This window comes from Heterodontus francisci, chromosome 14 (genome assembly GCF_036365525.1).
Source record: "Heterodontus francisci isolate sHetFra1 chromosome 14, sHetFra1.hap1, whole genome shotgun sequence".
NCBI classification, from domain to species: Eukaryota; Metazoa; Chordata; class Chondrichthyes; order Heterodontiformes; family Heterodontidae; genus Heterodontus; species Heterodontus francisci.
In genome coordinates, this window is record NC_090384.1 from 52,782,003 (window position 1) to 52,807,525 (window position 25,523).

The 25,523-nt window shown below is 45.2% G+C and overlaps 1 protein-coding gene across 4 annotated transcripts in view; it reads right to left on the reverse strand.

Moving 5' to 3' along the window:
- Positions 1 to 25,523, reverse strand: part of lsp1a (lymphocyte specific protein 1 a) — a 389,495-nt gene that overhangs the window by 207,659 nt on the left and 156,313 nt on the right. Inside the window, exon 1 of one of the 4 annotated variants that reach the window (XM_068046218.1) lies at positions 7,462 to 7,820. The exons of 2 other annotated variants lie outside the window; for them this stretch is intronic. In XM_068046218.1, the coding sequence (XP_067902319.1) occupies positions 7,462 to 7,520 (59 nt within the window). In that variant the 5' untranslated portion in view covers positions 7,521 to 7,820. Of the gene's footprint in view, positions 1 to 7,461; positions 7,821 to 25,523 lie in introns of those variants that run through there. One more of the 4 variants, XM_068046222.1, reaches the window with a different exon arrangement.

Below are 25,523 nucleotides of genomic sequence, written 5' to 3' on the forward strand. Positions count from 1 at the left end.
TGGACAAAAGGGCTGAACTCCAGAGGTGAGGTGAGAGTGACTGCCCTTGACATCAAGGCAGCGTTTGACCAAGTATGGCATCAAGGAGCCCTAGCATAACTGAGGTCAATGGGAATCGGGGGAAACCCCTCCGCTGGCTGGAGTCATACCTAGCGCAAAGGAAGATGGTTGTGGTTGTTGGAGGTCAATCATCTGAGCTCCAGGACACCACTGCAGGAGTTCCTCAGGGTAGTGTCCTCGGCCCAACCATCTTCAGTTGCTTCATCAATGACCTTCCTTCAATCATAAGGTCAGAAGTGGGGATGTTCGCAGATGATTGCACAATGTTCAGCACCATTCTCGTCTCCTCTGATACTGAAGCAGTCCGTGTAGAACTGCAGCAAGACCTGGACAATATCCAGGCTTGGGCTGATAAGTGGCAAGTAACATATGCACCACACAAGGGCCAGGCAATGACCATCTCCAACAAGAGAGAATCTAACCATCGCCCCTTGACATTCAACGGCATTACTATCGCTGAATCCTCCACTATCAACATCCTCGGGGCTACCATTGACCAGAAACTGAACTGGAGTAGCCATATAAATACCGTGGCTACAAGAGCAGGTCAGAGGCTAGGAATCCTGCGGCGAGTAACCCACCTCCTGACTCCCCAAAGCCTGTCCACCATCTACAAGGCACAGGTCAGGAGTGTGATGGAATACTCTCCACTTGCCTGGGTGGGTGCAGCTCCAAAAACACTCAAGAAGCTCAACACCATCCAGGACAAAGCAGCCCGCTTGATTGGCACCCCATCTACAAGCATTCACGCCCTCCACCACCGACGCACAGTGGCAGCAGTGTGTCCCATCTACAAGATGCATTGCAGCAATGCACCAAGGCTCCTTAGACAGCACCTTCCAAACCCACGACCTCCACCACCTAGAAGGACAAGGGCAGTAAATTCATGGGAACACCACCACCAGCGGCAAACTCCCCTCCAAGTCACACACCATCCTGACTTGGAATTATATCGCCGTTCCTTCACAGTCGCTGGGTCAAAATCCCGGAACTCCCTTCCTAACAGCACTGTGGGTATACCTACCCCAAATGGACTGCAGCGGTTCAAGAAGGCAGCTCATCACCACCTTCTCAAGGGCAATTAGGGATGGGCAATAAATGCTGGCCTGGCCAGCGACGCCCACATCCCATTGAATGTATTAAGGAAAATGTATATGCAGGCACAGTAACTTTCCCACTCAAAATATAAATTATACGTTTTCTCTTGAAATAAATTTGGATCTCCTGTCAAGATGGTATTAAATCAATCAGTGCCTACTGTGAGGTTTCTTGGTAAGGTTGGAGTACTAACTGAAGTTATGCTGATAGTGTTAGGTGAAGGGTGAGAGGAGGCTTGTGGAGCATCAACACTGGTGTAGATCAGTTGAGCCTGTTTCTGTGCCATGGACTCTATGTAATTTACTCCTGTGTGGACAGCTTCTCCAAGGCTGCTTTTTAAAAAACAAAGTAATTTTCTCCCCTTTTATCCTCACAATATGCTCACTCTCACTGGTTCTATGTGTATCCTCTGGTACCCCACCCTTATAGTTACTTTTCAGATGTGAACAAAGGCAACGGGAGCCAATGGATTTTTTCATTGTAGAATCATTGCAGCTGAGTGCAATAGCTTCCTCATTCAGCAGCTTCACATACAATTCCCAGCAGGAGTCGCTGGGTAGCAGTTAGGAATGAGAAAAATGACTGATTCCTTTTCTCTTACCAGATCAGGCCACTCAAACCAATTGTGAGATGAAATTAGTCAACTCGGTATCCATCAGGGATGGGACTTGGAAACCTCACGGTCTGCATGGCTCAGTTCCATATTGGTCAGTAAAAACAACAGAAGCTGTCCTTGAAATGTTTAAATTGGTTTGTCTGGATCTCTCAGAATACTACATAGGCACAAAATTGTTATTGATTGGATTGCATCAGAAGAAGTTAGAACCAAGTGAGGTTCAGTTTAATACCACCCAGTAAGCTCTTCATGCAAACCTGGCAACGATTCCTTGGCAGTGACAAGGAATGCTACACAAAGCTAACAACATCATGTTGAAATGATGCTGATCCTATATCTTAAAGCGGATTTACCAAAATGTTCTCATTCTGCAGATAGACTTAAATGTTTGGCACAGCAGAGTATCACAATCCTTTTAATAGGCAGAATCTGAAAAGGGTTATTTACTTCAGGCCTTCTTTTATAGGCTTGCTATCCTGCAATTTTCATAGGACAGCAATTACCATTTTCTTTTCCATTCATTATGCTTGAGCCCTTTGTCCTATTATCTCCGTGAAATCCATGTGTCAGGAGCTTTTAAAAATAATGTGATTAGCATTTATTCGATACTGTGAAATAGTATTTGATGCCAACAAGCCAAATATCACTCTGAGGCATTCAGTTTACGCCTCTGTGAAGCACTGTGGGATGCTTTTCTATATTAAAAGGTGTCATATAAATGCAATTTGTTGGAATAGTATTAGTGGTACTGTGCAGTGATGACACACAAAAAAACTTTAGCCTGTAGTTTTCTCTCATGAAAGCCTGAAACTGACAGAGTCTTCTTCTTCTTTGGCCTCCTTGTCTCGAGAGACAGTGGGTAAGTGCCTAGAGGTGGTCAGTGGTTTGTGAAGCAGTCCCTGGAGTGGCTATAAAGGCCAATTCTAGAGTGACAGACTCTTCCACAGGCACTGCCGATAAAATTGGTTGTTGGGGCTTGTTACACAATTGGCTCTCTCCTTGCACTTCTGTCTTTTTTCCTGCCAACAAGTCTCTTCCACTCAGCCCTCTTTTACCCTGCCTTTATGGCTGTCCACCAGCTCTGGCAATCACTGGCAACTGACTCCCACGACTTGTGATCAATGTCACAGGACTTCATGTCGTGTTTGCAGACGTCTTTAAAGTGGAGACATGGACGGCCGGTGGGTCTGATACCAGTGACGAGCTCGCTGTACAATACGTTCTTGGGGATCCTGCCATCTTCCATGTGGCTCACATGGCCAAGCCATCGCATACGCCGCTGGCTCAGTTGGGTGTATATGCTGGGGATGTTGGCGGTCTCGAGGACTTCTGCATTAGTGATACGGTCCTGCCACCTGATGCCAAGAATTCTCTGGAGGCAGCGAAGATGGAATGAGTTGAGATGTCACTCTTGGCTGACATACGTTGTCCAGGCCACGCTTCAATAGAGCAAGGTACTGAGGACACAGGCTTGAAACACTCGGACTTTTGTGTTCCGTGTCAGTGCACCATTTTCCCACACTCTCTTGGCCAGTCTGGACATAGCAGCGGACGCATTTCCCATGCGCTTGTTGATTTCTGCATCGAGAGACCGGTTACTGGTGATAGTTGAGCCTAGGTAGGTAGGATGGAGCATTTCTGACGTCCTGTCCCATGATGTTCATTCTCTTAAGGCTGATGGTTAGGTCAAATTCGTTGCAGGCAGCCGCAATCCTGTCGATGAGTCTCTGCAGTCACTCTTCAGTGTGGGATGTTAATGCAGCATCGTCAGCAAAGAGGAGTTCCCTGATGAGGACTTTCCATACTTTGGTCTTAACTCGAAGACTGGCAAGGTTGAACAACCTGCCATCTGATCTTGTGTGGAGGAAAATTCCTTCTTCTGAAGACTTGAACGCATGTGAGAGCAGCAGTGAGAAGAAGATCCCAAACAGTGTAGGTGCAAGAACACAGCCCTGTTTCACACCACTCAGGATAGGAAAGGGGTCTGATGAGGCACCGCTATGTTGAATTGTGCCTTTCATATTGTCATGGAATGAGGTGATGATACTTAATAGCTTTGGTGGACATCCGATCTTTGGTAGTAGTCTGAAGAGACCACGTCTGCCGACGAAACTGACAGAGTAACAGATCGTAAAACTGCACTGACTTTTGGAGTCCTAGGTCTCATGATGGTGAGGGACGTTAGTGATGGAAGAGAAACACTTTCCACTTTTGCTACCCAGCGATACCCATGAGGGTTGATGGTGGCATTGTGGTAATGTCACTGGTCTACTAATCCAGAGGCCCAGACTAATGCCCTGGGGACATGGGTTCAAACCCTACTTTGGCAGCTGGTGAAATTTAAATTCAATTAATAGAAAACTGGAATTGAAAGCTGGTCTCAGTAATGGTGCCATGAAACTATCATCGATTGTCGTGAAAACCCATCTGGTTCACTAATGTCCTTTAGGGAAGGAAATCTGCCATCTTTACCTGGTCTGGCCTACATGTGACTCCAGACCCACAGCAACATGGTTAACTCTTAACTGCCCTCTGAAATGGCATAGCAAGCCACCCAGTTGTTAAGGGCAGTTAGGGATGGGCAACAAATGCTGGCCTTGCCAGTGACACCCACATCCAATGAAAGAATAAAACAAAGGCATAAAACAGTATGGGTTAGATAGAGTTAAGCTTATTCTATTCTGCCCAGGTATATTGACTCAGTCCCAGTCATGTGAGTGCAGCCATACTGCGCAGTGCAACAGTTTGATTGTCCCAACCATAGCTGGTGGGAACAACACAGAATATGACAGAAAGGACAAGCATCAATTTAGTTGAATTACAAAATGCTTTTCTCACCAACAGCAGCTGCATTGACATAACCCATTTTGTTCCATAAATGACCTTTTTTTATCAACTTTAAAAGTCATATTTGGCAGTTAGATGCAGACTAAAGCTCCTTCTGTTCTGCTCGGCACTGCCCTGTCCAACAGTGTACCTCAGATCCAATCTCAGAAAAGCACTCACCATTGCACCAATCTAACGGTTATCTATTTTCCATAGCAGCCATAAGTGTGACATGAGATTGGCAATTTTATACTAATTCTTGGGAAATCAGGGATAGGATTATGTTTACCCTTCTATTAAATCAATTGTTACTCCAAATTGCCACTGAAGCTAAGGTCAACCAACTCAGCATACATAAGGGATCAAACCGATCTGAATGACACAATACCATCCGACCATCCTTGGTTGAATTACACACGGAGTCATCAAGGGAAAGTGACAGAAACCTTCTTAATTTGTAATCTGCAATTTCTCAATAACCCTGCTCGTGTAGCATCCTATTAATCATCTTGGATCAATGTCATTGTATATCAGCATAATGAAATGTGCCAATAACTGACAAACTTTAACACAAACCAAACTCACAAGAGAAAACTGTAACCATATTCACACTTACAATTTGGTACTTCATCCCAACCCTTGATTAAATCCCCACCTGTTAATCACTGTGAGGTGTCATTATCCTATGTAAAAAACATCCACACCCACTTGATTAGCTTTCAGCCTCTCACTCCCTCCCAGGTATCCCATTATTCTACATTTAAACCATCTGCACCTCAGATTAGATTCCAGCCTGTAACTTATTCCCAAGTAGTGCTTAGCTACACTTTGCCATCTGAACCCCATGAATTTGATTCCAATTTGGAAGTCACTTCGAGGGATGTACAAGCACTTGGGAGTGCTTGTACAAGGAATGCAGAAAGTTAACATGCAGGTACAACAAGCAACTAGGAAGGCAAATGGCATGCTGGCCTTTATTGCAAGGGGGTTGGAGTACAGGAATAAGGAAGTATTGCTACAATTGTACAGGGTTTTGGTGAGACAACATCTGGAATACTGTGTGCAGTTTTGGTCTTCACATTTAAGAAAGGATATACTTGCATTGGAGGCAGTACAGCGAAGGTTCACTAGATTGGTCCCTTGGATGAGGGGGTTATCCTATGATGAGAGACTAAGTAAATTAAGCCTGTATTTTCTGGAGTTTAGAAGAGTGGAGAGGTGATCTCATTGAAACATATAAGATTCTAAAGGGGCTGGATAGGGTCGACACAGAGATTATTTTCGCTGGTCAGGGAATCTAAAACACGGGGGGCACAGTCTCAGGATAAGGGGCCCATCATTTAGGACTGAGATGAGGAGAAATTACTTCACTCAAAGGGTTGTGAATCTTTGGAATTCTCTACCCCAAAGAGTTGTGGATGCTCCATTGTTGAATACATTTAAGGCTGGCATAGACAGATTTTTGGTCTCTTGAGGAATCAAGGGATATGGTGAGCTGGCGGGAAAGTGGAGTTGAATCCTAAAATCAGCCGTGATCATTTTGAATGGCGGAACAGGCTCGATGGGCCATATTGTCTACTCCTGCTCCTATTTCTTGTGTTCTTGCATATTCAGTATGTATCACAAATCCAATTTTCAAATATATATGTCTACCACTGGACTTGTGAGGCAAATAGGTTGGAGAGTTAAAAGTTAAATAATGTGTCGATGCGGGCGGCACAGTGGCGCAGTGGTTAGCACCGCAGCCTCACAGCTCCAGGGACCCGGGTTCGATTCCAGGTACTGCCTGTGTGGAGTTTGCAAGTTCTCCGTGTCTGCGTGGGTTTTCTCCGGGTGCTCCGGTTTCCTCCCACAAGCCAAAAGACTTGCAGGTTGATAGGTAAATTGGCCATTATAAATTGTCACTAGTGTAGGTAGGTGGTATGGAAATATAGGGACAGGTGGGAATGTGGGATTAGTGTAGGATTAGTGTAAATGGGTGGTTGATGTTCGGCACAGACTCGGTGGGCCGAAGGGCCTGTTTCAGTGCTGTATCTCTAACCTAACCAATAGTCATCCTCAGTGGATATATTTTATGCTTTTACTAAAAACTGGATAGGGTTGTAGCCAACAAGATCACTGATTTTCTATTAAAGGGGCAGTTCTTGGGAAAATATGTTTTTAAACTTTTCTTTTGCAGAGAGCAGGGTGCTGTAATTTTTATTATGATGATTCCACGTGAAGTTATGACACATTTTAACATAATTTACATTAAGAATTTGTAAATGGATGGAATACGGTTGCCCCACCACTTGTTCATGAATGTGGTGGCCCTTTAAGATTCAATGTTTTGAAAGCTGTTTAAAGCAGTGATGGAGATCAATTAATCCCAGTAAATGTCCCACAGTTTAAAAGCAGAATTAAAACAACCATAGGCTCAGCACAGAGCTTTGCTGCTGAAGAAAAAAACCTTTGACTCAATGCACTGTTCAGCTGCCAAACGGCAGGAAAAGTCAAAAGCCTTGGGAGTCAGATACAACCCCCTTTAAAAATAATAAGCAATTCAAGCAGCTTTTATTTCCACGTACAAATGTAAAAGCATAACATGCCACACACTGCCTGTGCAGTCTTCTGCAATATTGGCAGCTTATTGTTTGTAAAGCAATGCTTTTTGAATCCAATTGTATGTACAGAGAAAAAATATATTTCCTGGCTCAGAGAACTAAATTAACCATGGTGCACAGAATTGAATAACTCCTGAGCAAAGAAGGGAACGCTGATCTGCAATTTATACTAGATTAAATATATATCTTAAAAAGCTCCATTCACAATTCTAACAGGGGCAGAGGGCAATTCTTCCCTCAGGCATATTTTTCACTTACCGCAAGAGGTTTTTCAAACCCTCTTTGCTGGATCCTCTCCTAAATACTGCACTGGTCATGTCCTTCAGTGTAAATCATACAAACACAAAACAAAGGAAAAAGTCTTCTCCCTAGTTGTTGGTTCAGGACTGGATGTGTCTCCTCTTGTCTCAAGGCTCCGTAGCTTTAAATGCTCAGTGAAAGCTCCTCTTGTTGGGTAAAGTTTTCTTATTGGGTTTCTCGTGCAAACTGTAGTGTTAATTCCTCCAGCTCTCTCTGTACAACCCCACAGTCAGACAGGCTCAGTAACTCCACACTCCCTCATGCTGCATGTGTTTCTCATTCAGCACTGCTAACACAGATTGCATCGTTTCCCTCCCTTCACCCAAATCCACACACTCCAGAGGCCATGTGACCTTCCTGAAGGAAAGGGAGAGAGAAAGAAATCCCAGGCAATACCACATTCCACCTAATATTAGAGACAAAGAAAACCAACTCTAATTTCACTCGTTCAAAATTAACCTTCAGACACTGATCAGCGATTGCTTGTTTTAGATCTATCAACTCTCAATCAAATCCAGAGGGTAGACGATGAGAATTTTAGTTACACGACGAGTTGTTGTGATCTGGAATGCACTGCCTGAAAAAGTGGTGGAAGCAGATTCAATTGTAACATTTAAAAGGGAATTAGATATATACTCGTAAAGGAGAAATTTGCAGGGCTATGGTGTAAGAATAGGGGAGTCGACTAATTGGATAGCTCCTTCAAAGAGTTGGCGCAGGCATGATGGGCCAAATGGCCTCCTTCTGTGTTGTATAATTCTATGGTTTTGAGTCAGGCTTGCTGATTTTGGTTTAAAATGTAACTTATTTGGACCTATTTTGCTCCTACTTGTCTATTTAGAGCTTACGTAGTTTGGCTTGGAGGAGAGTGACATCTGCGGATCAGCTCCCAGCATTTACACAACCAAAACGGTTTCCCTTATTCTGATAGCAAAATCGTAGACCCACATTCTGCTGTTGGAATAAGGGCACAGCTTTTGCCAATAAAAACATGGGGAGCTGGAGGATTGACGTCAATCGCACATGATCCGACTACAGAAGCACTAAATGTAAAAGCTCCTGCTGAGATTTAAGTATTTAAATTGGTCTGTGATTTTTCGCTCTTTTTAAATAATAAATCTTGATTTATTTAACAGTCCTGAGATGTTGGCAGCTCTGCCCGCCTCTAAGTTATGAGGAGAGACTCTTGTGACACCTCAGCTCTGCCAGAGAAACTACTTCCAGCTTTTCTTCCTTTGCAAAATAACACACAAAGTTTTCTCCTCTGAAAACTGCACATGTGCTGATGTGCCGTAACCTTTCCCAGTAGTCCAACAGTACTGGATAATATGGTTTCCATGGCAAGAGATAGCTATTCAAGCTGAAAGATAAAGATAATTCTTTGCTACTGACATGTTGGATTACTCCAAGGCAAACAAGGGCTGGGGTTGGTGGGGGGGTGGGGCCGGGGTGGTGGTTGGGTGGTCGTGGTGGGGGTGCTGATTTACAGCTTATAATGAAGTTTTCCACATCAATGATACCTTCCCAATCTAGATGTAATACAACTGATGCTGCCTCCTGCTGCTGGCCATTCTAACTCTCTACTCTGACTCCTGCAGTAAGGATTGTGGATAGCAAGAGTTCATTAGGTAGGCTTCTCTAAATGGGGGAGGTGTGTTTGTGAAGATTACACTGCAGGGTTACCAATCAACCAGACGAGAGCCTGTCTTTCCGCACAGTCAGTTCAGTAAGAATGTGAGGCTTATCAGCCTGCAGGATCACTGGGTCAGACATGGCATAATCTGGAGTCATATTTCTTTCCTTTTCTGCATGCCTGCAGGCTTACCCTGTTTTTGTAGATTATTTTTAAAAAGGAGTATTTATTATTTTTAAATTACACTATTAGGACAAGTGAGACAGAGCAGGGAAATCTTTAAATTCCTTTGAAAAAAAGTAATATTGATCGCTGTTCCATTATATAAACATGTAGAATCAACACAAATTCCCCCGAAAGAATTTTACCAGTTAACTTTTATTTATTTCTCTCCTAGTTTCCTGGTTCAACCTAGTTTGTCAGAAAACTTTGCATCAAGTGCTCTGACACGGGCAATCTTTTTTGTTACATCTCAGATATTGGGACAATGGGTTTCCAAATGGAAATCTTCCACTACTTATGTTACTAAAATAATGTAGGGATGTCAAGCAGATCAGAGGGAGGCATTGCCCACTGCTGAAACCCTCCCATCCACATTTCAAGTGTATTTCAGCCAATGCAAAGGTTGTCTTAGACATCAAAAATGATGGATAAAACCAAATGGTTGGCACAATTAATGTCATGATAGGTAACAGAGTCTGTGGCAGAACACATCAGACCCACGGGTAGAAATACAGATTGAAATGAAAAGGGAAGAGGAGGAGGCCTGGAGTGTTCAGCCAGGTCTGCATTCACATTGCATCGTTGATTCGCATCTACCAAGGCTTTGTTCAGCAGACAGTCAGATGCAGCCATCTTCTGCAAGAATGCCTGCAACTAATATACATCATGAGTTTGATCTCACCACTGCCCAACTGCAGCAGCACCCTCAAGTCCTCTTCCTCTGCCTTTTTCAGTATTTTACCCAATGGGATGATGCCCAAGCATACTAAGTAGTGTCATGCTCATGAAAGGAACAGTGATGAACTACATTCAACTGGAGCAATTAAGAAATGTAAAAATGAACTGGTGGATTAAACTCCAAAAAATGGACACATGTTGCTGCAGACTAGATAGAGTAAGAGGCCAGCTGACCCCTCCTCTACTGCAAATATACTGCACATATACTCATCATCATGTCTGGACTAATTCTAGGGAAAACACATTAAAATGTTAAGTAGGCCAATACTAAATGGCTCCTACCTTCAAGAATTGGGCTGACAAAGACCTTCGCAGACAGAGTGACTCCAGATACAAAGCCAAGATAATAGGTGGGAAGTAACACCACTTTATCAACATAAACCACATTCCAACCACATTGTGTAATAATGGCCCCACATTCAAAGACATTGATTGTACACACCAGGGAAGGACATCTATGGTCATGTGACCAAACCCCAGCCTGAAAAGGGTTTTTCGTAAAAAAGAGAGATTTCTCTGAGAGAGAGAGAGAGAGAGAGAGAGCGAGAAAGCCAGCCAGCGAGGAAGTTGAGACATCTATTCCTGTCAAGACTAAGGCCCTGGCTGTACCATCTTTAAACCACCTAGGCAGAGACTGCAAAAATGACCTTGAAAACTCCCCATCTGAGAAATTTTAATAAGATGGTCCACAAAGGAATCTGCAACACTTCAGTGAATCAGTTCTGCAGCACATCCACTTTGCCTGGTATCAAACAAGAGGTTGAAGTGTTGTGCCATTCTATCACTTGACCATAGGCTCCATCGCTTGCCATGACAATTATTATGCTAGCCATTTATTTTTGCCAGCTACTTTTGTTTCCGAAATAACATTTACATAGCTGATAACACTGTTATGCCCAAAATCGCCACTTATCTTGAAATGGCCACAATTCTTCCAATCCCTTCAGCTCTCTATTAATTTGTAATAATTAAAGTAAGCTAGACTATTGTCCTGTAACGCACTGCAAAATAATATCACAACCATTCAGATTATGTGCTACAATTTCCCCTTCCAAGTTGGTTACACACAACTTCCTGCCCTCTCTGGTGAGCACCCAAAGCCAAGCTTATTAGGAGCTATGAGCTCACCCACACAATATAAATGAAGCTGACAATACAAAATCACACAGCACACCATACTAATAGCTGTCTGAATGCTCATAACACAATGCCCAATTTGCACTTAAGAGATGTATTTGGAAAATGTACACTTGGAAGCCATATTCACATTTTGTTTTTCACCTAGTTAGTCAACGATGTCCAGGATGTCAACCTGTATAGGAATTTATAATACATGATTACTGTCAATGCCACATTGTAATCTTTTGTCAGAAGGCACACTGGCATTCAGACTGGCCCATGATGGGTGAAATTTTCTGGAGAAAATTCCCCTCATAACTTTACCATGAAAATGAGAAATTCTTTGTAAGCCTCGGCAGTAAATTGGAGAACGAGCCTGCTGTGGACTTGGTATCGGATAGCTGATTAGCTGGAGAGTTATTAGGCCATCACCCAGCACACCTCAGGGTGATAGTCACTTTACATCTCTCCCCTAAGAAAATGAACTACCAACATCTGCATTTTCCTTCTTGGATTTTACTAAAAATCACAATTTACAGCAATTTCATTTTGCGAAGATTGTACCAATCCTTTTAGTTGCTGCCATTATTTCTCATCTGCACTAAACCAGACCTGCCTCTAGATCTTCCCTTACATTAGCGTTGAAGCTACAGGCTGAATTTTCGCCGTGGAGGTAGGAAACAGAAGCCCAGACTGTTTCTGAGTCCCAAACGCACCCCCAGAGCGGGAAAGTGGTAGATGATCATCCATGATCTAACGGAATGGTGGAGCAGGCTCGACAGACTGAATGGCTTACTCCTGCTCCTATGTTCCTACGTTCCCAGGGGAAATAGTCACTGTTTCAAATTTTGATCAGGGTCCCCCCTTAACTGCCATGGAGACAGGTTCCCTATCCAATTAGGGGCGGTGAGTGGGCTCTCAAAGCTGGAGGGCCAATCAAAGGCTTTCCTCAGAGCAGCACCTGCTGCAGTACAAGGTAAGTAACTGGGTGGGCACTTCAACTACCTTTTAAAAACTTTCATTAAAAAATACATAAAACAGCAGGTCAGTACTATTGGGGGTGGGGTGGGGATGGGGGAGGGGGAAGAACCCTACAGGGCAGCCTTTGGCTGCACCCCCATCCAGGCAGGCAAGGAGGGCCTGTAGGCCTGCATGGAGCGCTGGCACTGGGTGCCTGCCTCCAGGCAATAAATCTGCCCCATCACGTGGGGAAACTGGAGGCCAACTGGAAAATGTCAGTTGGCCTCCTTAATCCCTGCCTAATAAGGCTCTGAACAAGCCTAACTAGCTACCTGCCTCGTGGGGTTGGGCTATCTTCCCTGAACCCGCGTCGGCCAAAATGTCTGACGTCAGGAAGTTGGCACACTGGCCGGCCTTTTGGTTTTTGGGCCCGATCTACGTCAGTTCCTGACGTCGGAGGGGCCTGAAAATTTGGCCCTACATATTCTAGTTGGTCTGTAATTTCCCCTCATGTCCTCTATGATCTCAGCTCATCAATGAAAACATCCATTGATCCCTTTGACCCTGTTCCCAGTAAACTGCTGACCAACCAAGTTCCCTTTCTGGTCTCCATGCTAACAGACATTGTAAATGGTTCACTCTTCTCAAGTACTGTCCCCCAACCTTTCAATACTGTCATCATTACCCTTCTCTCCGAGCAAAATACCACCCGAACTCTAACCTCCCTTTCCTCTACAAAGTCCGAGAACATATGGTCATCTTATGCATTCGTGCCCATGTTTCCTGCAAGTCTCTGTATGAATCCCTCCAAACAGGTTTTGGCCCCTGCCATTGCATTGATTTTTTTTGTATTCATTCTGGAGATGTGGACATCACTGGCTAGGCCAGCATTTATTGGCCATCCCTAATTGCCCTTTAGAAAGTGGTGGTGAGCTGCCTTCTTGAACCGCTGCAGTCCTTGGGGTGTAGGTACACCCACAGTGTTGTTAGGAAGGGAGTTCCAGGATTTTGACCCAGTGACAGTGAAGGAATGGCAATATAGTTCCAAGTCAGGATGGTGTGTGGCTTGGAGGGGAACTTGCAGGTGGTGGTGTGCCCATGCATCTGCTGCCTTGTCCTTCTAGGAGATAGAGGTCGCGGGTTTGGAAGGTGCTGTTGAAAGACCTTTGATGAGTTGCTTCAGTGCATCTTGTAGATTGTATACACTGCTGCCACTATGCGTCGGTAGTGGAGGGAGTGAATGTTGAAGGTGGTGGATGGGCTGCTTTGTCCTGGATGGCGTTGAGCCTCATGAGTGTTGTTGGAGCCGCACTCATCCAGGCAAATGGAGAGTATTCCATCACACTTCTGACTTGTGCCTTGTAGATGGTGCACAGGCATTGGGGAAACAGAATGTGAGTTACTCGCTGCAGAATTCCCAGCCTCTGACCCATTGTGTAGCCACAGCATTTATGTGGCTGGTCCAGTTCAGTTTCTGATCAATGGTGACCCCAAGGATGTTGATAGTGGATGGTAATGTAATGGTAACATCAAGGGGAGATGGTTAGATTCTCTCTTGTTTGACGTGGTCATTGCCTGGCACTTGTATGGCGCGAATGTTACTTGCCACTTATCAACCTAAACCTGAATGTTGTCCATGTCTTGCTGCATATGGACGCAGGCTACTTCAGTATCTGAGGAGTCGCGAATGATGCTGAACATTGTGCAATCTTCAGCAAACAACCCCACTTCTGACCTTATGATGGAGGGAAGGTCAATGATGAAGCAGCTGAAGATGGTTGGGCCTAGGACACTACTCTGAGGATCTCCTGTAGGTAATATCCTGGGACTGAGGTGATTGACCTCCAACAACCACAACCACTTTCCTTTGCGTTAGGTATGACTCCAACCAAAGGAGAGTTTTCCCCTTGATTTCCATTGACTTCAGTTTTGCTAGGGCTCCTTGATGCCATACCCGGTCAAATGCTGCCTTGATGTCAAGAACAGTCACTCTCACCTTACCTCTGGAGTTCGTTTGTTTTGTCAATGTTTGGACCAAGGCTGCAATGAGGTTAGGAGCCGAATGGTCCTGGCAGAACACAAACTGAGCATCAATGATCAGGTTGTTGCTGAGCAAGGGCCACTTGATATCACTGTCAACGACACCTTCCGTCACTTTGCAGATGATCGAGCGGTAATTGGCCAGGTTGGATTTGCCCTGCTTTTTGTGCACAGGACATACCTGGGCAATTTTCCACATTACTGGGTAGATGCCAGTGTTGTAGCTGTACTGGAACAGCTTGGCTAAGGATGGGGCACGTTCTAGAGCACACGTCTTCAGTACTATTGCTGGAATGTTGTCAGAGCTCATAGTCTTTGCAGTACCCAGTGCCTTCAGCCATTTCTTGATATCACATAGAGTGAATCGGATTGGCTGAAGACTGGCATCTGTGATGCTGGGGACCTCAGGAGGAGGCACTAATCAAAGTCACAGATAATTCAACTCTCACCTACCCAATCATAGTTATAGCATCTCCAGCAATGGCTACTCCTGTGCCATTACCTCCAGACTCCTGTTCCTCATCTATATGCTACTACTTGGTGACATCATCCAGAGGCATACATCAGCTTTCACATGTATGCTAACCCATTCCCAGCTCTACCTTTCTACCACCTCCCTCGACCTGTCCATTGACTCTGTGTGTTTGACATCTAATCTTAAGTGAGCCGCAATCCTTTCCTGTTAACACTGGCAAGACCACAAACTTCATATGCTTGGCCATTGATTCCACCCCACTTCACAGCCATCGTCTGGGATCTTGCTGTGTGCAAATTGACTATTGTAATAATAACTACAATTCAAAAATATTTCATTGGATGTGAAGAACTTTGGGAGGATTTGAGCACAGAAGTTAATTAATAGTTCCGTAACTAGCTTACATTTGTAATTATGCTGCCAAACGTTTATGTTCAGGAACTGAAGTAGGGGGTAAAATTCTTAAGGCGTATCGATTAAAAATAACTAATCAGCAATTTGCTTACTTAGCCAACATTCATCACTCATCCAAAAAGAAATTAATTGGTTATTCACCTCATTGCTGTATATGGAATCTGGTTTATGCACAAAATGGCTAACACATTTGCCTTCTTTAACAAGACATTTCAAAGTAATTAATTGGTGGAAAGTCCTTTGAGAGACTTGACAAATGCAATGTAAATACAAGTCTTTCTTTCTTTAGGCACTTGCAGATAATGGAGGCACTTTGACCTGAGAGGAAACTGGTTCTTCATTAAAGAGAGGGTCTTACCATTGGGGCTAATTTTAAAGAAATAATTTCACCAGAGATCCACTATTTTCATCATTTTTTTCCTTTTCTGAAGCGACTTGCTGGCGTATCACTCCAACAGTTTCAGAAACCCTTAACCCCAGTGCCATGAAGACCCCACCTGCCAAGAATGAGGCATATTAATTTATTCACATAAACATTAATTTTTAACTGTTGCTAGACTGAAGAGATGACTTGTTTAAAGAGATCAGCAGTGGCTGGAAAAATTTGCATTCTAAGAGACAGTTGCTTAGTGTCATGCTAGGCCCACACCTGCCAAGAATGAGGCACATTAATTTTGTCATTAATATTGACTTTAAACTGTTACTGGAGTTAAGAAAGGACTTGTTAAAACAGATCAGCCATGGCTGGAAAATACATTTGCATATTAACAGACAGTTTTTGGAAGGACAAAGCAACCATTCCCTCATGCATTCAACCCACAAGGACTTTTGATCACCAGACGTTGATGGTGGGGGAGCTCGCATTCCAGGTTGACTGATGGCCAAATGCACAAAATACACATGGTCAAGCCAGCTAGTCACATGACTAACCTGCGGGGCAACCTGAGTTTTTTGAATTTGTACAAACAGTTTGGGCAGAAAGCTGTTTGCTCCTGGGCTAAGAAGATCTTTCTCTTGTCTGCTCCCATCTCTTTCTCACAAGCCTCTGAATCCATTGAAGACACATGAATTCCAAGAGAGAAAAGTCTCCTACAGCAAACAAGGTTTAAGATGAATACTGAGCCCCAACGAAAAGCAATGAAGGAGTCTACAGTGAGCTCGAAGAACCGTAACAACTCTTCAGATATTGCCTCAAACCTTTCCACTTTATTTTTCTTCTGCTCTTTTCTGTCTCTATTTGCATGTGTGTATCGCATATGCATGCTCGCGTGGGGTGCAGCATGTATCCGTAGGTGTTAACTGAATTAGAGTTTAAGTTTAAGAAATTTCAACCTTTCTTCTTTAAACCTAAGAAAACCTGTTTGTTCTTATTTCTTTGCCTTATAATTGGAAAGTGGTGAACAAGGATTCATCAAGGGGGAGCTAAAAACACGGTGTGTTTAAAATTAAACCCGGTTACAGTAAGACCAGGTGAAGGCTGAAAGGGAACCCTAGACCTCTTTCTCACCTGGTCGTAACACCTAGGAAAAGACAATGGAACTGCTCCCTGATCCAATTAACCCAAATGGATTTTGATCACCAGACACTGAACGTGGAACAAGCGAGCATTCCATTTTCCTCCCCCCACCGCACACTGCGGGTGTCTGCTAAGATGAAAGGAATCCACAAAATGCAGGAGAGTTTGATAAAAAAACAACTAGTCACATGACTAACCTGCTGGCCCAGGTTTTTTGAATTGTGTTCACAGGACAGGTTTGAAGACAGAGACTGCTTTGAAGACAACAGAGAAAGAAGGTCTCTCTCCCTGGGTCTCTTTCTCTCATGATTTTCCAAATCCACTGAAGCCATTTTAAACCTCAAGAGAGAAGACTCCTACATCAAAACAAGTTTGAAAGAGTGCACTGGGCCCTAACGAAACGGCAAGCTTTAACTGCGATAAAAGACTCTACATTGAAGTCAAAGGACAGTAAATGAACCCCAGCTATTGCTTCAAATTTTTCCCCTTTATCCTTACTTATTTTCTGTCTCTATCTGCGTGTGTGTTTATCGTGTATGCATGCTACTGTGGTTGCGTTGTGTATTCGTAGTACTTTGAACCGAATTAGAGTTTTAAAGTTAATAAACTTCCACCTTTCTTGTTTAAATCTAAGAAAACCTGTCTGGTTGATTTCTTTGCCTTACAATTGGAGAGCAGTGAACAAGGATTCACTGAGGGGAGCTAAAACCACAGTTTAAAAAAAAATTAAACCCTATTATGGGCCAACCAGGCAAAGGCTGAGAGGGAATCCCGAGACCCTTTTCTCATCTGGTCGTAACACCAGTAACCATTCTTAACCTAAACAGTGGGGACTGGATTTTCATTATGGAGGCAGGAAACAGGAACGGAGTCTGGTTTTGGGTCAGAATTCTGCCTCCTGTGGGAAGCTGATTCGAATTGCAATTTTCAAGTGGATAAGGCCTTAATTGGCATGGAGCCAGGTTTCCTGTCCGTTTCGAGCCAATGGGATTGAAAATGGCACTAAGTCAAATCAAGTGTGGGGCTCATGTGGACTTCCACAGCAGCCATCACAGAGGCTGCTAGTTGCCTTGAGGGAGAGATCTGCCTTCCAAAGCACCAGAGGGAAGCAAGATGTTACAGGGTAGCTGGAGGGCTGGTACTAGGGGCAGGGCAGACCCTTCATTGCTGCTGACCTGGATCTAATGCTGGAGGCCATGAGGGAGGGAAGGGAGGTCCTCTTCCCAGAGGGTGGCAGGAGGAGGCCACCATGTGGTGCAGCAGGGGCACCTCTCTGTTCAGTGTTATCCCCCTCTGCTCCCTCTTTCTCCTCCTCATAAACCCGGCTCAATGTTTGGCCTGCTGAGCTGGTGGCATTGGTTGTTTTGACTAGGCCTATATTTTCACTGGAGTTTAGAAGAATGAGAAGGGATCTCATAGAAACCTATAAAATTCTAACAGGACTAGGCTAGATGCAGGGAGGATGTTCCTGATGTCTGAGAAGTCCAGAACCAGGGGTCACATTCTCAGGATACAGGGCATGCCATTTAGAACTGAGATGAAGAGAAATTTCTTCACTCAGAAGGTGGTGAACCTGTGGAATTCTCTACCGCAGAAGGTAGTGGAGGCCAAGTCATTAAATATATTCAAGAAGGAGATAGATAGATTTCATAATGCCAAAGGGATCAAGGGATATGGGGAGAAAGCGGGAACAGGGTACTGAATCAGACGATCAGCCATGATCTTTTTTGAATGGCAGAGCAGGTCCGAAGGGCCGAATGGTCTACTCCCACTCCTATTTTCTATGTTTATGTTTCTATGTGTCACTTCTGTGCCTCTGTCTGGAGCTCCCATAGAGGGCTCAGTAGCCTTGTCTTCAAGAGATTTCCCTTGTCTTCTTGTAACCATCTACACACATTGGGGGATGGAGTGAACTACCAAGGCAGCCTGGACTGGCGGAGGATGAAGAGGTCATGGCAGCTGTCAAGAAAGGAAGCACACAGATGGAGGAAGCTCTTTTGTGGTCACAGACCAGTTGGACATTAGGGTGTGGAAGGCCTTCCTGTTGATGGATCTCACTGGCCAGTCGCTCGGCGCCTTGACGGCCACATGGGTACAACTGATGCGGCCCTGCACCTGGGGAAATCCAGCAATGGAGGCTGAACCTAATGCCATCTGTGCCTGCACAGGCCCATCTGTGCCAAAGTGGATGGAGTCACCTGCCCTCCTGAAAATGGCATCAGTGACCTACCTGATGGCCAGATAAGCTGCCGACTGCGAAATGCCACCTCGGTCCACAGCTGATCCCTGGAACAACCCGGTTTCATAGAGATCCAGAGCAATGGAGACCTTGACAGCTGCAGGTAAGGGGCTGCCATGGGGGTTGTGAGATCTCAGGTTGTTGAGGGTTAGAACACACAATAATCGAGACCATCTGCCTGGAGAGGCATAGCTACCTACAGCACTGGTGCTCTGTCATTTGCAAGTAGCTGATTCTTGGTGGTAGACCCAATGGGCTGCATTTGAAGACCTAGCCGCCGAAATAGGCGGTGTGCGTAAAAAAATGCGACCCGCGCACGTGAGCACCAGGTCGCGGAGCCGCCGCGATTCCAAACGCGGCAGCTCATTACCATGTTTGGGGCGACCATCCCCCCGATCACATGGAGGGGCAGGTGAGCCTTCGCAGGCAATGGCGTCCGGCGCCAATGTGCAGGCGCCAGCACCATTTTTAAAGAGCTTACAGCCCTCTATGAGCGTTTGAAAGTTAAAGGGCAGTTACTGTAAAAATGAATAAAATCACCTTTCCATGCACTGTCCCACCCCCAATGGCATATCACAACATTCCTGCCCTATCCCCCCCCTTGACAATTTGACCTCCCCCCCACCCCCAAAGTTCGGAACCTTTGTCCTTTACCCCTTTTCATCATCCCCACCCCTGACCAATTCACAGCTTTGTTACCCCGCTCCCCTGCCTCCCACACAGAGAAAGTCACCTCCTCCCCCCTCCCCACAGGTGTTGCACCTCATTTCCCCAAATGGGGATTTGAAGCCGCGGCATTGTCGGCCACCAGAATAAAGATTGGAACGTAGTGGCTGAATTGCTGCGGCCTGCATGGTAAGTAGGCATTAACATATTTTAATGCGGGCGTTGTCGCCGAGCGGTGAGATCGGTACGGGACCTGCTGCCATCGGGGTTGGTGGCGGGCCTCCTCCATTGCAATCTTCATTGCCTCTCCGCCACCGTTCCCAGTGGCGGAGAGGCTTTAAAATCCAGCCCAATGTCTTGGGTAGTGCCTTCTTCCCTTTGAAACTCCCCGCTGTGCTTCTTTGGCCTCCTGCTGTCCAGGAGCTTGCGTCTGCTGCAGCTCATCCTGGCTGTTCTGCCCACTGTCAGAGTGGCCTGTTCCCATCTGGCCTCCCTCAGCTCGGCTTCTTCCCCTCCAACTCCAGATGCACAAGTGATGCTAACGGGCTCACGTCCCTTCCGGATTCCTGCCACTCTCCACTAAGAAAAGCAAGTCTTACAGCTGCAGCAATAGCTATTCTGTGGCACTTTTGAGGCAGCTGAGCTTTACCTTGTGCTTCTGCAGTCTTTTAATCAGCCCTTCCCAAAGCCCTTATGCCACCCCCCCACCCTCACTACGTTCATGTCTTGAACTCCCTGTAGTGTTCCCCCCACGGCATCCTCCATGTTCCCAGCCTTTAAAAATTAAAAACTGATTCTGACAAGCCTGTTAATGAGTTCTTCAATGAGCTCAACAGGCAATCATCTCCTGGACACCTCAAAGTACTTCACACTCAATGGATTACTCTTGAAGTCACTATCATCATTTAGGCAAATACAGACAGCAATGTATTTCAAAAAACAAATGAGGTGAGTTACCAGGTAATCTGTTTTTGGTGTGCTTGCGATGGGAGGAATGTCGTTGAGTTAGGGAAACTAGAAAATCTCACCATTAGCATCACTTTTTAAAGACAGTTTCACCCATCAGGGCTCCTTGTGAAAATCAGACCATTACAAGAAATATAGATTAACTTGACAAGCTACTTAATTTTTTTAGTGCAGTGCTGAGGGAATGTGGTCCTGTTGGAGTCAACATCTTTCAGGTGAAACATTAAACTGAAGACCAGTCTACCCTCTTAGGTGGACATAGTAGATCCCATGGTACTTTTTGGAGAAGGGCAGGGGAGTTCTTTCAGTGTCCTAGCCAATGTTAGGCCCTCAATTAATATAATTGAAACAGATTATCTGGTATTTTATCTTCGCTCATTGCTATTTGTGGAACTTTGTTGTGCACAAATTGACTGCAGCAATAACAACTATTCTTTAAAAGTATTTCACTGTCTGTAAAATGCTTTAGGATATTCTGAGCTTGTAATTTTGAGCGGGATTTTGCGGTCCCAATAGTGGGGAATGCTAAGATGTTCACCGGTGTTGAGGGTCGCTATGACACCACAACTGCTGACGTGCACAAATGAGCATGCTTGTGCCGAAAACCAGAAGTTGCGGTATGCAAGAGTACACTCCACAGGAGCCTCCATTGATGATCCTGCCAAACTGCTTTGCAAAGCGGCAGGGGTCCATAAACCGTGAATTCTGGCTATTTGCCCACAATTAATGCTGACTTTTACATGAGTTTGATTAGAGCTGGTATTATGAGGCACAGAGCCTGCTTGAGAGAGTTTTTCCTGTTGTGTTCAGGAGCTCCACAACTCCAGGATGGCACTGGCAGCAGCAGAAGGGAACTTTCAGAGGTAAGTGCAGACATTTTAAATGTTGAATTTTATTTCTTAATTCTATGTAACTTTTTAGCATGACTTATCAGACTTCTAAAATGGATTTTATTTATCTGACTTTTGTTGAACAAGATTGAAGTGACATTTAAAAAGATCTTTAAATGTCTTCTTCTTCTTTGGCCTCCTTATCTCGAGAGACAATGGATAAGCGCCTGGAGGTGGTCAGTGGTTTGTGAAGCAGTGCCTGGAGTGGCTATAAATGCCAATTCAAGAGTGACAGGCTCTTCCACAGGTGCTGCAGAGAAATTTGTTTGTCGGGGCTGTTACACAGTTGGCTCTCCCCTTGCGCCTCTGTCTTTTTTCCTGCCAACTACTAAGTCTCTTTGACTCACCACACTTTAGCCCCGCCTTTATGGCTGCCACCAGCTCTGGTGGACGCTGGCAACTGACTCCCACGATTTGTGATCAATGTCACAGGATTTCATGTTGCGTTTGCAGACGTCTATAAAGCGGAGACATGGACGGCCGGTGGGTCTGATACCAATGGCGAGCTCGTTGTACAATGTGTCTTTGGGGATCCTGCCATCTTCCATGTGGCTCACATGGCCAAGCCATCTCAAATGCCGCTGACTCAGTAGTGTGTATAAGCTGGGGATGTTGGCCGCCTCGAGGACTTCTGTGTTGGAGATACGGTCCTGCCACCTGATGCCAAGTATTCTCCGGAGGCAGCGAAGATGGAATGAATTGAGACGTCGCTCTTGGCTTACATACGTTGTCCAGGCCTCGCTGCCATAGAGCAAGGTACTGAGGACACAGGCCTGATACACTCGGACTTTTGTGTTCCGTGTCAGTGCGCCATTTTCCCACACTCTCTTGGCCAGTCTGGACAGTGGAAGCCTTTCCCATGCGCTTGTTGATTTCTGCATCTAGAGACAGGTTACTGGTGATAGTTGAGCCTAGGTAGGTGAACTCTTGAACCACTTCCAGAGCGTGGTCACCAATATTGATGGATGGAGCATTTCTGACGTCCTGCCCCATGATGTTCGTTTTCTTGAGGCTGATGGTCAGGCCAAATTCATTGCAGGCAGCCGCAAACCTGTCGATGAGACTCTGCAGGCACTCTTCAGTGTGAGATGTTAAAGCAGCATCGTCAGCAAAGAGGAGTTCCCTGATGAGGACTTTCCATACTTTGGACTTCGCTCTTAGACGGGCAAGGTTGAACAACCTGCCCCCTGATCTTGTGTGGAGGAAAATTCCTTCTTCAGAGGACTTGAACGCATGTGAAAGCAGCAGGGAGAAGAAAATCCCAAAAAGTGTGGGTGCGAGAACACAGCTCTGTTTCATGCCACTCAGGATAGGAAAGAGCTCTGATGAGGAGCTATCATGTTGAATTGTGCCTTTCATATTGTCATGGAATGAGGTGATGATACTTAGTAGCTTCCAATCTTTTCTAGTAGTCTGAAGAGTCTGTTGACGAGGTCAAAGGCTTTGGTGAGATCAATGAAAGCAATGTAGAGGGGCATCTGTTGTTCACGGCATTTCTCCTGTATCTGATGAAGGGAGAACAGCATGTCAACGGTCGATCTCTCTGCACGAAAGCCACATTGTGCCTCAGGGTAGACGCGCTCGGCCAGCTTCTGGAGCCTGTTTAGAGCGACTCGAGCAAAGACTTTCCCCACTATGCTGAGCAGGGAGATTCCACGGTAGTTGTTGCAGTCACCATGGTCACCTTTGTTTTTATAGAGGGTGATGATATTGGCATCGCGCATGTCCTGGGGTACTGCTCCCTTGTCCCAGCACAGGCATAGCAGTTCATGTAGTGCTGAGACTATAGCAGGCTTGGCACTCTTGATTATTTCAGGGGTAATGCTGTCCTTCCCAGGGGCTTTTCCGCTGGCTAGAGAATCAATGGCATCACTGAGTTCCGATTTGGTTGGCTGTATGTCCAGCTCATCCATGACTGGTAGAGGCTGGGCTGCATTGAGGGCAGTCTCAGTGACAACATTCTCCCTGGAGTACAGTTCTCGATATTGCTCAACCCAGCGGTTCATTTGTTTGCGTCTTTAAATGTACATGACATTTTATCAGTATTTATCTGACTTACTTGACGTTTCAATGTAAAAGACCCTTGAGCAAGATTGAAGTGACTTTAAAAAAAATTATCTGATGTTTTAAAATCCTGCTTACATGAATATGACATTGTAAGATGACTTCAAAATAACGGTGACTATGGACTGGATTTTCTGTATGGGGATGGGAAACAGAAGTTGGTGTTAGGGTCTGAAGTTCTTTTAATGGATGATAAATACCTGGTAGTTCAAGATAATAGAATGAACAGGTATTGGGTGTTAATTAGTTAATTGTATTCAAGTGTGTATATATAAAGATCAAGCCAGCATTGTCTGGAGGTCTTGTTTGGAGAGCAGAAGTAAGCTCTGTAGCAAGCAATAAACAATTTCCACCAAAGCATCCTAGTCTCAGTGTCTTCTTCGCAAACAGGCTTGGATATTTCTCTAACCATTGGGACCTTTTCCAGGTCCTGAACCCTCCCCTAGGGGTAAACAGTCCCCTTTTGATGGTGGGTCCTCTTAATTGGCATGGAGAAAGTTTCCCTGTCCAACTAAGGGTGGCAAGTGGACTCTTGAAGCTGGAGGGCCTATCAGAATACTACTCCATGTGGAACAATACTTGGAAGAAGCACTGAGGGTGGCAAGGGCACAGAATGTGCTCTGGATGGGGGACTTTAATGTCCATTACCAAGAGTGGCTCTGCCGCACCCCACTACTTATCGAGCTGGCTGAATCCTGAAGGACATAGCTGTTAGACTGGGCCTGTGGCAGGTGGTGAGTCAACCATCAAAAGGGAAAAACCTACTAGACCTTACCAATCTACCTGTTGCAGATGCATCTGTCCATAACAGTATTGGTATGAGTGACCACTGTGCAATCCTTGTGAAAACTAAGTCCATCTTCACATTGAGGATACCCTCCATCATGTTGTATGCTAAAGGGGATTGATTCAGAACAGATCTGGCAGATCATGGCAGCGCCATGAGATGCTGTGGACAATCAGCAGTAGCAGAATTATATTGAACCACAATCTGTAACCTCATGACCTGGCATATCCCTCACTTTACCATTACAATCAAGTCAGGGATCAATCCTGGTTCAATGGGGACTGCAGGAGAGCATTTCAGGAGCAGCTCCAGTCATACCTAAAAATGTGGTGTCAACCTGGTGAAGCTGCAACACAAGACTATTTGCATGCCAAACAGCAGAAGCAGCATGCAATAAACAGGACTAAGCAATCCCACAACCAACGGATCAGATCAGAGCTCCGCAGTCCTGCCACACCCAGTCATGAATGGTGCTGGACAAATAAGCAACTAACTGGAGGAGAGGCTCCACAAATATCCCCATGGTCACAATGGGGGAGCCCAGGACATCAGTGCAAAAGACAAGGCCGAAGCATTCGCAACCATCTTCAGCCAGAAGTGCCCAGTGAGGATACCCTCCATCATGTTGTATGCCATCATGTTGTATGCATCTCGACCTCCTCCTGAGGTCCGCAGCTGACAGATACCAGTCTTCAGCCAATTCAATTCACTCTACGTGATAAACGGCTGAAGGCACTGGATATTGCAAAGGCTGTGTGTCCTGACAATAACCTGCAATAGTACTGAAGACTTGTGCTGCAGAACTAGCCATGCCTCTCGCCAAGCTGTTCCAGTACAGCTATAACACTGGCATCTACCCGGCAATGTGGAAAATTGTCCAGGTATGTCCTGTACACAAAAAGCAACAAGTCCAACCTGGCCAATTACCGCCCTATCAGTCTACTCCCGATCATCAGCAAAGTGATGAAAGGTATTGTCGACAGTGCTATAAAACGCCACTTAAACAGCAATAACCTACTCGCCGATTCTCAGTTTGGATTCTGCCAGAGCCACTTGGCTCCTGACATCATTGGAAGCTTGGTCCAAACATGGACAAAAGAGCCGAACTCAAGAGGTGAGGCAAGAGTGATTGCCCTGGATATCAAGGCAGCAATTGACCAAGTTTGGCATCAAGCAGCCCAAGCAAAATTAAAGTTAATGGGAATCAGGGAGAAAATTCTCTACTAATTTGAGAAATACCTAGCACAAAGGAAGATGGTTGTGGTTGTTGAAAGCCAATTATCTCAACCCC